This window comes from Notamacropus eugenii, chromosome 3, assembly GCF_028372415.1.
Source record: "Notamacropus eugenii isolate mMacEug1 chromosome 3, mMacEug1.pri_v2, whole genome shotgun sequence".
NCBI classification, from domain to species: Eukaryota; Metazoa; Chordata; class Mammalia; order Diprotodontia; family Macropodidae; genus Notamacropus; species Notamacropus eugenii.
In genome coordinates this window covers 323,228,148-323,241,144 of record NC_092874.1, presented here as the reverse complement: position 1 = coordinate 323,241,144, position 12,997 = coordinate 323,228,148, and the positions used below count along the sequence as shown (strand labels likewise).

General features: G+C 37.9%; 1 protein-coding gene across 1 annotated transcript in view; it reads right to left on the bottom strand.

The window, feature by feature from the left end:
* The window catches only part of CNTNAP4 (contactin associated protein family member 4), a 676,519-nt gene that overhangs the window by 167,775 nt on the left and 495,747 nt on the right, over window positions 1–12,997 (bottom strand). Inside the window, exon 12 of the mRNA XM_072596864.1 lies at window positions 12,826–12,945. Within this exon, the coding sequence (XP_072452965.1) occupies window positions 12,826–12,945 (120 nt within the window). The remainder of the gene's footprint in view (window positions 1–12,825; window positions 12,946–12,997) is intronic.

The window sequence follows — 12,997 nt, the reverse complement described above, 5'->3', positions numbered from 1 at the left end:
TATTTTATTGGAAGGATAATTTAGTTAGAAGTTGTGCAGACAGGGAAAGAGGTTGTAAGAGACAGAACTGATTTGGAGATAGTTTCCTACCTATGTCACAGAGAAACACAAAAGGGCTCTTCAGACTCTCTACAAGGGGATGGAAAGGAGTTGATTAAAGACCAATACAGCAACTAATACAGTGACAACCACAACATGGATTTTTATTACAGGGGGATAAACTCATGTTTCTTTTTATTTTTTTAGGATCATATATTTTTTCTTTTATTTATTTATTTATCTTTAGTTTTCAACATTCATTTCCACAAAATTTTGAGTTCCAAATTTTCTCCCCATCTCTCTCCTGTCCTAACCACAAAATGCGTTGCATTCTGATTTCCCCTTCCACCTCTGTGCCCTCCCTTCTAACATCACTCCCTTCCCTTTTCCCCATGTTTCCTCTTGTCCTGCAGAGCAAGGTAAATTTCTATACCCCATTACGTGTGATTCTTTTCTCCCAGTTGTATGTAAAATCAATTCTCAACATTTGTTCCTACAACTTTGAATTCCAACTTCTCTTCCTTCTTCCCTCCGCACCCATCCCCACTGAGAAGGCAAGCAATTCAATATAAGCTATATATGTGTAGTTTTGCAAATGACTTCCATAATAGTCGTGCTGTATAAGACTAATAATATTTCCCTCATCCTATCCTGCCCCTCATTTCTTCTATTCTCTTGTTTGATCTTGTGCCTCCCCAAGAGTGTTTACTTCTAATTGCTCCCTCTTCCCATTTGCCCTCCCTTCCATCATGCCCCCCACCCTGCTAATCCCCTTCTCCACTACTTTCCTGTAGTGTAACATAGATTTTCATACCAAATTGAGTGAGCATGTTATTCCTTCCTTGAGCCAAATGTGATGAAAGTAAGCTTCACTTTTTCCTTCTCACCTCACCACTTTTCCCCTCTATTGAAAAAGCTTTTCCTTGCCCGTTTTAAGAGAGATAATTTACCCCATTCTATTTCTCCCTTTCTCCTCCAATATATTCTTCTCTCACCTCTTAATTTTATTCTTTTAGATATGATTCCTTCCTATTCAACTCACCCTGTACTCTCTGTCTCTCTGTCTGTCTGTCTGTCTGTCTGTCTCTCTCTCTCTCTCTCTCTCTCTCTCTCTCTCTCTCTCTATATATATATATATATATATATATATATATATATATATATATATATACACACACACACACACACATATATATGTATATGTATGTGTGTGTGTAATACCTCCAACTACCCAGATATTGAGAAAGATTTCAAGAGTTACAAATATTATCTTTCCATGTAGGAATGTAAACAATTCCACTATAGTAAGTCCCTTGTGATTTCTCTTTTCTGTTTATCTTTTCATACTTCTCTTCATTCTTGTGTTTGAAAGTCAAATTTTCTTTTCAGCTCTGGTCTTTTCATCAAGAATGCTTGAAAGTCCTCTATTTCATCGAAAGACCAATTTTCCCCCTGAAGTATTATACTCAGTTTTGCTGGGTAGGTGATTCTTGGTTTTAGTCCTTGTTCCTTTGACTTCTGGAATATCATATTCCACACCCTTCGATCCCTTAATGTAGAAGCTGCTAGATCTTGTGTTATCCTGATTGTACTTCCACAATACTTGAATTGTTTCTTTCTAGCTGCTTGCAATATTTTCTCCTTGACCTGGTAACTCTGGAATCTGGCTACAGTGTTCAATGTTTGGCTACAATGTTTACTTAGCCTGGTTCACACCACAACTTGATTGATTACAAATGGCCTATAATTCTTTGTATGGAATACCATTTCTGGCACTAAGAAACACCCTTTATTCACTCTGTCCTTTTGCATAAAATCATTTACAAATTCTCTGTCTCTCTTATCATCCCTGAATAAAAGTCACCCTTAGATGGTTCCAATTCCTTTGGAACAGAAGTTGAAATGCTGAGACATAAAGGTAATGTAAATGACTTTTTGACAATTTGGCAATGCGCTGAGCATTAGGAGTAGCTGGTGTTTTTGCAGAATATCCTCAAATTGTGTCTCTCCATGCACAGACAGCATCAGTAGGACATTGCAAAAGCTTTACCAGCCTTAAAAGAATAATCTAATGAGAAGGAAATGAACAGGGAAGTCTTCTCCCCAGATAAGGGTAATATTATTCCCCTTTACCATCTCTATCCCTGCTAGGCATACATGGTCAAAACTTAGCAGAGACTGAAAAAAACAAATACCAAATACCTCAGGGTCCTAGGATCCTTACAGAGCTTGTGAGGTATGAATTTATTTCCTGCTTTCATCTTGAGTACCCACTGGCTGTGTTTTCCCCATTTGTTAACTACTTGGCTTTGTGTGGTTAACTCTTAGAAATATTTGCTTCACATATATAGTGAGAATAACTCTACAAACATTTACATAATGACTCAGTTCATTATTCTTTGACTCCATCCCTATGCTACTTAAATCTGTTGGAGAGTAAGAAATTAGGTTTTAGTTCACAATTTATGTTAATTTCTGTATTGCCCTGTACTACCAAGCTTAGTATCAATTTTATTTTAGATGCAAGATCCATCCTGTATTCCTAGAAACCAGCATACCTTGAGCTCACACTCCCAGTCTTGAAATTTCCATGATAAGGTCTTCTATTTCCAGAATTTAGAATGGAATACAATGAACAGAAAGGCACCTAAACCTATAATTTGGTTCTCTCACTATAAACAGTAAAGAAATCACATTGTTCTCCCAGATACAAGTAAAACAAAGAAAAAAGGGAGAACTAAAGAAGACTCAAGTTCTTTTGAAGATGCCAAAAGGTCCAGTTGTGCAATCAATTAAAAGTAGCCCAATTGTTTGGTAAGCCAACTATGAGCAGTTACAAAATGTCCACATATGCACTTCCCTCACATGTCATCAGTATGGTCCCTGAAGCAGGTTCTAAACCTCTCCATTTGGAAAGACAATAAATACTTCAGGTAGTCTGGGTATACACCAGACCACAGTTACACCAATAAAGAAGGAGAGGAAATTGGAAGGTGCAGGTTGACTAAAACTGAGACAATGTAGGCAGATGATTAAAAAGTTAGAGAAAGGTCCTAGCTTGAGTTAGGCCTATACTCTAGACTCACTTGAAAACTGGAGTCTTTGGATATCCTCCCACCATGGAGACTGAAAGAGCCCTGCAGTTCAGCCTTAAGGTTCGGCAGAACCAGTGAAGAGAGAGGAATGTTAATGGTTCCAATCCAGCAAAAAAGATAAAAAACCAAAGATATCAAGAGAAAAACAACAAACTTTAGTATGTCATATGTACAAATAGATAAAAAAACAGAAATTATCCTAAAATCAGAAGGAAATATAAATAAAATTTCACTGAAAGGCCAAAGTACAACTAACTAATGTTATAAAATGAAAGAAACTAAGTAAAGAATATCTGAATAAAAACAGATGCAGAAACCTCAGTGATCATGGAGCAACAAGAAACATCACAAGTTCTGAGGGAAAAATAAAATTAAGAGGAAAAAGTAGAGAAAAATCTGCTAGAAATTAGAGTTTCAAAACATAAAATAGAATTTTATGTTAGAATTTTAAAATGCCATTTGTATACTAGAACAAATTACTTAATGGAGGATCTTTTTTTTTTTTTCTTGAAACTCTTTCCCTACCACCTACATTGGAGTATAAGTTAAGGCCTGATCTCAGACCAAGGCACTGAAGATTTGGCCTGCTGCATTTCCAACCTGAGCTGCTTCACTCCTCCTTAGACAACTTGGTGACCCCAGGCCAAACTGCTTACCATATTAGTGCTAGATTTGTTTGGAGACACCACTCAGACTAGATTTAGTGGAGCCCTGTTGCAACTGAGCACACCTGAGCTCAAAGGATCCAGCAGTCTTAGCCTTCCCCAGCAGCTAAGTTTACAATTATGATAGAGAGAATCTCTTTAAAGATGAGAGATAAGTAGATTTTGGGGGAAAATAGGTACAAAAAAATTTGAAGAAAATAAAATGTAACAGTTTTAGGAGAAAATATCAATTAATAGTCAAAGTAATGGCATGGAAGACAAAGTATGGAGGTAATTTAAGGATCATAGGTTTCCAAACAATTCTTGAATACCATAATGAATAATACCATAATGAATAAAAATTCTTGAATACCATAATGTTCACAATAATAAAAATTCTAAACAGAAAAGGCTGAATACAAAGAACAAAACAAGTAACCAAGAGAAAAATCTGAACATATGATGGGAAAGTAATTCAAATGACAGTGGGTTATTCCATGGTTATGGAAAATCAGAGAAGAGAATGAATTAATATTCCAACAAGGAATGGAATTCAAAATGAAATTTCAAGAGATGCGTCTTTTATACCTGCATGTAATCATCTATGGGGGAAAATGAATTTGCAGCAAAAAAAGACCACAAACATTTTAGGAAAACCTGGGGGAGGGGAGTGACATCATTTGGCTTTTAAAATCAAAACATTTCCACAACAGTCATGTTGTGAAAGATTATATTTGCCTCCATCCTATCCTGCCCCTCAATGTATTCTATTATCTCTTTTGACCTGTGCCTCCTCAAAAGTGTTAACTTCTAATTACCCCTTTATCCCATTTGACCTCCCTTACATAATTCCCCTACACCTCACTTATGCCCTTTTCCCCTAATTTCCTGTAGTGGAAAATAGATTTTCGTACCCAATTGAGTGTGCATGTTATTCCTTCCTTAAAACAAATCCAATGAGAGTAAGGTTCACTCTTTCCCTCTCACTTCCTCTTCTTCCCCTCCATTGGGAAAGCTTTTTATTGCCTCTTTTATGTGAGAAATAATTCACCCCATTCTCTTTCTCCCTTTCTCCTCCCAATGTACTCTTATCTCACCACTTAATTTTACTTTGTTAGATATCATCCCTTCATATTCACCTCTCCCTATGCCTTCTGTCTATATTTGTTATTACCCTAATATTGAGAAAAGTCTCAAGAGTTAAAAGTATTATCTTTCCAAGTAGAAATGTAAACATTTCAACTTTAGTAAGTCCCTTATGATTTCTCTTTCCTGTTTCCCTTTTCATGCTTCTCTTAATTATTCTGTTTGAAAGTCACATTTTCTGTTCAACTCTGGTCTTTTCATCAAGAATGATTAAAAGTCCACTATTTCATTGAATGACCATTTTTTCCCTGCAGTATTATACTCAGTTTTGTTGAGTAGGTGATTCTTGGTTTTAATCCTATCTTCTTTGACCTCTGGAATATCATATTCCAAGCCTTTTGATCCTTTAATGTAGAAACTGCTAGTTCTTGTGTTATCCTGTTTGTATTTCCACAACACTCAATTGTTTCTGTCTGGCTGCTTGCAATATTTTCTCCTTGACCTCCTTGACTCTGGAATTTGGCTACACTATTCCTAGGAGTTTTCCTTTTGGCATCTCTTTCAGTAGGTGATTGGTGGATTCTTTCAATATTTGTTTTACTTTTGATTCTAGAATATCACAGCAGTTTTGCTTGATGATTTCTTGAAAGATGATGTCTAGGCTCTTTTTTTGATCATGACTTTCAAGTAGTCCCAAAATTTTTAAATTGTCTCTCCTGGATCTACTTTCCAGGTCAGTTGTTTTTCCAATGAAATAGTTCATGTCTAATACTTTTTATTCCCTTGGTTTTGTTTTATAATTACTTGATTTTTAATGAAGTCATTAAGTTCCATCTGTTCCATTCTATTCTTTAAGAAATTATTTTCTTCAGTGAGTTTTTGGACCTCCTTTTCCATCTGGCCAATTCTACTTTTCAGGGAATTCTTTTTCTCGTTGGCTTATTGAATTTCTCTTGTCATTTGTGTTAGTCTATTTTTTAAAGTGTTATTTTCTTCAGAAATTTTTTGCATCTCCTTTACCAAACAGTTAACTCATTTTTTTGTTGTTGTTTCAAATTTTTGTTATTTATTTATTTTTAACATTCATTTAAAAATTTTTGAGTCTCAAATTCTCTCCCTCCCTCCAATACAACCTTCCCCAATCCACCGTGAAGGAAAGAAAGGTGGTATAATTATATATGTGAAACCATGCAAAACGTATTTCCAAGCTAGCCATGTTGAAATGTGAACAGTTTTTTTTGTTTTCTTTTGTTGTTTTTTAAATGTAAATTATTTATTTACTTAACTTTTAACATTCATTTTCACAAAATTTTGGGTTCCACATTTTCTCCCCTTTTGTCCCCTCCCCCCACCCCAAAACACTGAGCATTCTAATTGCCCCTATCACCAATCTGCTCTCTCTTCTATCATCCCTCTCTGCCCTTGTCTCCATCTTATCTTTTGTCCTGTAGGGCCAAATAACTTTCTATACCCCTTTACCTGTATTTCTTAATTCCTAGTGGCAAGAACAGTACTCGACAGTTGTTCCTAAAACTTTGAGTTCAAACTTCTTTTCCTCCCTCCCTCCCCACCCCCTCCCTTTGGAAGGCAAGCAATTCAATATAGGCCAAATCTGTGTAGTTTTCCAAATGACTTCCATAATACTCGTGTTGTATAAGACTAAATATATTTCCCTCCAACCTATCCTGTCCTCCATTACTTCTATTCTGTCTTTTGATCCTGTCCCTCCGCATGAGTGTCGACCTCAAATTGCTCGCTCCTCCCCATGCCCTCCCTTCCATCATCCCCCCTACCATGCTTATCCCCTTCTCTCCCACTTTCCTGTATTGTAAGATTTGTTTTCATACCAAAATGAGTGTACATTTTATTCCTTCCTTTAGTGGAATGTGATGAGAGTAAGCTTCATGTTTTTCTCTCACCTCCCCTCTTTATCCCTCCACTAATAAGTCTTTTGCTTGCCTCTTTTATGAGAGATAATTTGCCCCATTCCATTTCTCCCTTTCTCCTCCCAATATATTTCTCTCTCACTGCTTGATTTCATTTTTTTAAGATATGATCCCATCCTCTTCAATTCCCTCTGTGCACTCTGTCTCTATGTGTGTGTGCGTGTGCGTGTGCATGTGTGTGTGTGTGTGTGTAATCCCACCCATTACCCAGATACTGAATAGTTTCAAGAGTTACAAATATTGTCTTTCCATGTAGGAATGTAAACAGTTCAACTTCGGCAAGTCCCTTAAGACTTCTCTTTGCTTTTTACTTTTTCATGCTTCTCTTCATTCTTGTGTTTGAAAGTCAAATTTTCTTTTCAGCTCTGGTCTTTTCATCAAGAATGCTTGAAAGTCCTCTATTTCCCTGAAAGACCAATTTTTCCCCTGAAGTATTATATTCAGTTTTGCTGGGTAGGTGATTCTTGGTTTTAACCCTATCTCCTTTGACTTCTGGAATATCCTAGTCCATGCCCTTCGATCCCTTAATGTAGAAGCTATTAGATCTTCTGTTATCCTGATTGTACTTCCACAATACTTGAACTGTTTCTTGCTAGCTGCTTGCAATATTTTCTCCTTGACCTGGGAACTCTGGAATTTGGCCACAATGTTCCTAGGAGTTTCTCTTTTTGGATCTCTTTCAGGCAGTGATCAGTGGATTCCTTGAATACTTATTTTGCCCTCTGGTTCTAGAATCTCAGGGCAGTTTTCCTTGATAATTTCATGAAAGATGATGTCTAGGCTCTTTTTTTGGTCATGGCTTTCAGGTAGGCCCATAATTTTTAAGTTGTCTCTCCTCGATCTGTGTTTCAGGTCAGTTGTTTTTCCCATGAGATATTTCACATTATCTTCCATTTTTTCATTCTTTTGATTTTGTTTTGTGATTTCTTGGTGTCTCATAAAGTCATTAGCCTCCATCTGTTCCATTCTAATTTTGAAAGAACTATTTTCTTCAGTGAGCTTTTAAATCTCCTTTTCCATTTGGCTAATTCTGCTTTTGAAAGCATTCTTCTCCTCATTGGCTTTTTGAATCTCTTTTGCCAACTGAGTTAGCCTATTTTTCAAGGTGTTATTTTCTTCAGCATTTTTTTGGGTCTCCTTTAGCAGGGTGTTTAATTGTTTTACATGCTTCGCTTGCATGTCTCTCATTTGTCTTCCCAGTTTTCCTCTACCTCTCTAACTTGATTTTCAAAATCCTTTTTGAGGTCTTCCATGGCCTGAGCCCATTGAGTGTGCTGGGATACAAAAGCTTTACTTCTGTTTCTTTCCCTGATGGTAAGCCTTGTTCTTCCTCATCAGAAAGGAAGGGAGGAATTATCTGTTCCCCAAGAAAGTAACCTTCTATATTCTTATTTCTTTTCCCTTTTCTGAGCAGTTTCCCAGCCAGTGACTTGGCTTCTGAATATTCTCTTCACACCCACTTCACCTCCGGATCCTCCCAGCCAGTGCTTGGGGTCTGAGATTCAAATGCTGCTTCCCAGCCTCAGGGCTTTGGGTGGGGGCAAGGCTGCTATTAAATGTGAGACCAAGTTCAAGTGCTCAGGTGGGGGCAGGGCCGCCTCACAGGGGCTCAGTTCCCTCAGGGGTTTTATGCAGAGACCTTCAACAATGGATCCTGGCTCCTGCCTGCTTGGGGAGCCCTGGTCTGCTCCCCCCTCCACTGATGCCTCCTGAGGGGGCCCGAGCCACGGGGACACCCCACTCCCCTGTTGGCCACCCAAAACGACTCTCTCACTCACCCCTGGCGCCTGTGGGTGGAGGGACCCACTCCGCCACTGGAGATCCCGTCCTTGAAGCCCGCTCAGATCTGCTCCCTGTGTGGATCTGCTCTTCTCGGCTCTGAGGCCAATGCAGGGCTGGGCTCTGGGTCCGCAGCGCGAGGACCTTTTGTGAGAGGTTTTCAGGCTCTCTGGAACAGAAATCTCGTCCACTCTGTTGTTCTGTGGCTTCTAATGCTCCAGAATTTGTTGGTAGTTATTTTTTACATATATTTTATGGGCAGTGGGTTTGGAGCTAGCGTATGTGTGTCTGTCTACTCCGCCATCTTGGCTCTGCCCAGTTGACTCATTTTTTATGATTTTTTTGCATTATTCTCATTTCTCTTCCCAATTTTTCCTCTACTTCTCTTACTTGATTTTCAAAATCCTTTTTGAGTTCTTCCATGGCCTTGGAAGGCCATTTTTTTTGGAAGCTTTGGATAGAGGAGCTCTGACTTTTTTTCTTCTGTTTGCATGGTTTGTTCTTCCTTATCACCAAAGCAAAATCCTATAATCTGTTTCTTTTTCCAGTTTTGCTCATTTCCACAGCCATTTACTTGACTTTTGAACTCTTTGTCAAGTAGTTCTCTGCTTCTAATGGGGTTGGGGGTGTGTATTGTTGGCCATTTGGTCCCCCCACAATCTGTGGGCCTAGAGCTCCAGAAACAGTGGCTACAGCTGCTACTGCCCCTGCTTCTGCTCTGGCTGCTCTGGGTTCCTCTGCCCCTTCCAAGTTCTGCTGACTTAAGGCCTGACCACTGTACCTTTTCACATCTGGTCCCACAGGAATTTTCCCCTGATCTTTCAATTTGTCCTCAGCAATTTGGGTTCGTGCACTCTGGAAACTGCCACAGGTCCAAGAGATTCAGTCTCCCCAAGGTCTGATCAGGTCCTCTCTATGCTAGCACAGCCTACACTGGACTGCACTCTGCTCCCTTTGTGGCACAACAGACACTTCTCTGAAACCTTCCAGGCTGTCTTGGGCTGGATATTTGCTTCACTCCATTATTCTGTCAGTTCTGCAGGTTTAGAATTTTTTGTAGATTCATTTTTTAACAGGTATTTGGCTGGGTTTGAGGGGAGCACTTTAAAAAGTTCATGCTGTTCTGCTGCCATCTTGGCTCCACCCCATCTCTCATGCCTTCTTAAAACAAAACAAAAAAAAATGTTTCGTGTGCTTATTTGGAGGGTTTTTCAATCTTATTTTCTTTTTCTTTTTCCCATGTTTGCCTTTTAAAATGCTATATTGATCTCTTGGATGTCTCCAGTATTTTCTTTTTAATTGGGATAATTTAGTTAATTTTCCTTCATGGCATAATAATTTTTCAATGTGCTCTGGAATTTTTCCATTTTTATCAATTTTACTTTTTGTCTTTTGGAGTCCCTGTATTTTTCATGTATTTTTTGCATAATGGAAACCTCTTTCCCATCCATTAACAGGCCTATGTGACCTGCTTGAGTCACATGGATGCCTGAGTCACATGAGTCTGTGGTAAGAGGAGCTTGCTCTATGGGTGGAGCAGGAAGGATGGAGCAGAGTTGAGAGGAAGTTGGGTAGTGCAGTTATAGCTGAGGGAGAGAGGAAGTAGGTAGTGAGCTGTGAGTGTTTGTTTGCGGGAAGGCTCTAGGTGGGGGAAGGCTGGGGATGGTGGTGCCCAATGAATTGTCATTGTTTATATATTTCTTTGTTTTTGTGATGGATTTGACTCTCTGATGTTGGGATTCAGCTTTCTGGTGCTTAAAATAAATGTTTTGGTTCTGTCTTCCATGTGGAGACAGAATTTTGTTGGCATAATTATGTGCTATAGGCTCTCGATTGATTTATCTGCTTCTAAATAGATTTTTTTTTTACATGATTATTACCTTTGGAGTTTGAATCCTTCAGTCTTTTTGTGTTCTCAGTTGCCTGTCTCTCGTTTGGTTTCTCTTATCACTCTTTGATCATCCCCCATTTTCCCACACATTGGAGAGGTGCAACAATCCTGAAACTCAGCATTCTCAGCCTCTTCACAAGGGAGGAAAGTAAGAACAAATCCTAGTTGGTGGAAAAGAGCACACTTTAGGTAGCAAAGCCTATTGAACTTATTATCCCCTCTTACACTCTGAGTCTTCTATGCAGCCTCTTCCAGTTGTTTTCCCTTTCCTTTGCATGGTTGGTAAGAATCAAAGTGTGCTACCTCTTCTGGGATGTAAGTCATGTATGACACAAGTGGGGAGATCTACAGGCAAATCTTGGTGTACAATCACACAGAGTAGCTTCAGCTGATTGTACTTGGCTCACAAAGTGGACTTAGAAACTGAGTGAAGGCTGTAAGTAGTACATATATTCAATATTATTTCTTATCATTTCTACTTTTTTTTTTTAATTTACTTACTTAAATTGAAGATCCAGTATTTGGACCTGGGAATACTTGTGGGCTTTTAGAGATTTATGTTTGAGAGAAATAATTTGTAGGAAATATTTAGGTTACCATCTTGCAACTCAAATGATTTAGGACACATATACTTTATATATAGGCATATTTCCATTTCAAATATATTTCATATAATTGAGACCAAGGTAGGATATTTTGCAGATTTTCTTCAAGTACAGTTGATCTGCTGTTTCCATGCCAATGTCCTAGCAATTCTTGATATCTAGCATTTACTCCCTCCTTCTTCACGAAGCCTTTCCTAATCATCTCACATTACCTGTTTAAATAATTTATATGAATTATTAAAAAAAACATTTGCTTTCTATGTGCTTATTATATGCTTTTTTCTCTTGTTAAAAGTAAACTTTAGAATATGAATTGTTCCATCTTTTATATTTTTATTCCCAGCATTTAGCCTATGACCTGGCACATAGAAGGTACTTAATATTTATTTGTTCATTGATTATTTTTTCCACCAACAGGTAGGAGTTTAATATTACCTTGGCTACTGTGAGATAAATAAAGGATAATCTCATAAGACCTTTAATAACTATGTGAATTGGGAACATCATTTCCTCTTCCTGGCCTCAGTTTCATCAATTTTAAACTCTTAGTTTAAAGACTGAATCTCCTATAAGCCTGCTTCCAATTGTAATATTCTGAAAATACAAGGCTGAAGGCAAAAATCCATTTTTAAGTGTTTTAGGGAGAAATCTGGGTATATCTTGGTATAATGGATAGAGCACTAAACTTGGAATCAGGAAGATCTGAGTTCAAGTTTTAGCTAATATACCAACTGCCAACCAATTGCCACTCACAGGGCAGATAAGTCAACCTGGCTAGAGCAACAAGGCAGCTTGCAAAAGAGACAGGATCTATCTTTTGCCAGATAAGTCAAAGTACCACTACCATCTTGACCACCATTCCCCCTCAGACCACAATGGAGACAGCTTAGGACACTCAACCCAAGACCCTTGGGACTAGCAATGCTTCCAGAACAAAGCCCACAGTCATGATCCTGGTGAGCAATGCAGATGGAGTTGCATCCTGGCAACTGTTTCTATGGTATTAAAGTCATACCTACTGAAAACCCAGAAAAAAAAAAGTTTTTCCCACCAAAGTTCTTTGTATAGTGAAATGATTCAGCATTAGAAACTGATATGATTTTATCAGAAGAAACTACATTATAGAAAAGACATTACCATCTGTTTTGCCAACTATATTATACTACAAGGACCATGGAACCATTCTACCCAAGTACATGTATATGTATAGTCTCTCCTGTTACAATGTGAGCTTTTTGAAAAAAAGAAACTGTCCTACTTTTTTTCAAAATGCATTCACATCACTGAGAACAATGCTTTCTACACAGTAGAACTTAATGATTTTTTAATTTATTCATTCATTTATAGTTAGTCATGGTATTTATTCTCTCTCAGCACTCATTTCTGCAAAACAGGAATACCTTAGAGAATTTCTGTGAGGATCAAATGAGATTATATATGTAAAGTGATTTATAACTCTTAACATACTATATCAATATTACTTTCCTTACTATTATGGCATAGATGCAATAGGTAGTGTTCTGATTTGAATGTTTTTGAATTACTTAACCCAATTTTTATTCTAAGACCTACGTTCGCTTCTTGGTGCCACAATAAAACTAAAAAATCTTTTTAAATATCACACTGGCATATTAATCAAGCCTCAAAGAACATAAACACTATACTTGCTAAATTATGATTCAGGGTTTAATGAGCAGGCACACAAATAGAACAATGTTCAAAGCAAGCTTATTAACTCACCTGTCATATTGCAGTATACAAGAAAAGGTTCCAGGGGCCCACTTCCATCTGAATCGATAAAGTAAAAACCAGAAGTGTTCCCTCTGTGCTTATAGGCTTCACAGGACTGCTCATAGATGGCTGCAAAGGAACAATATTTATTACAAAAGGAATAGAATCTTAATATTTTTAA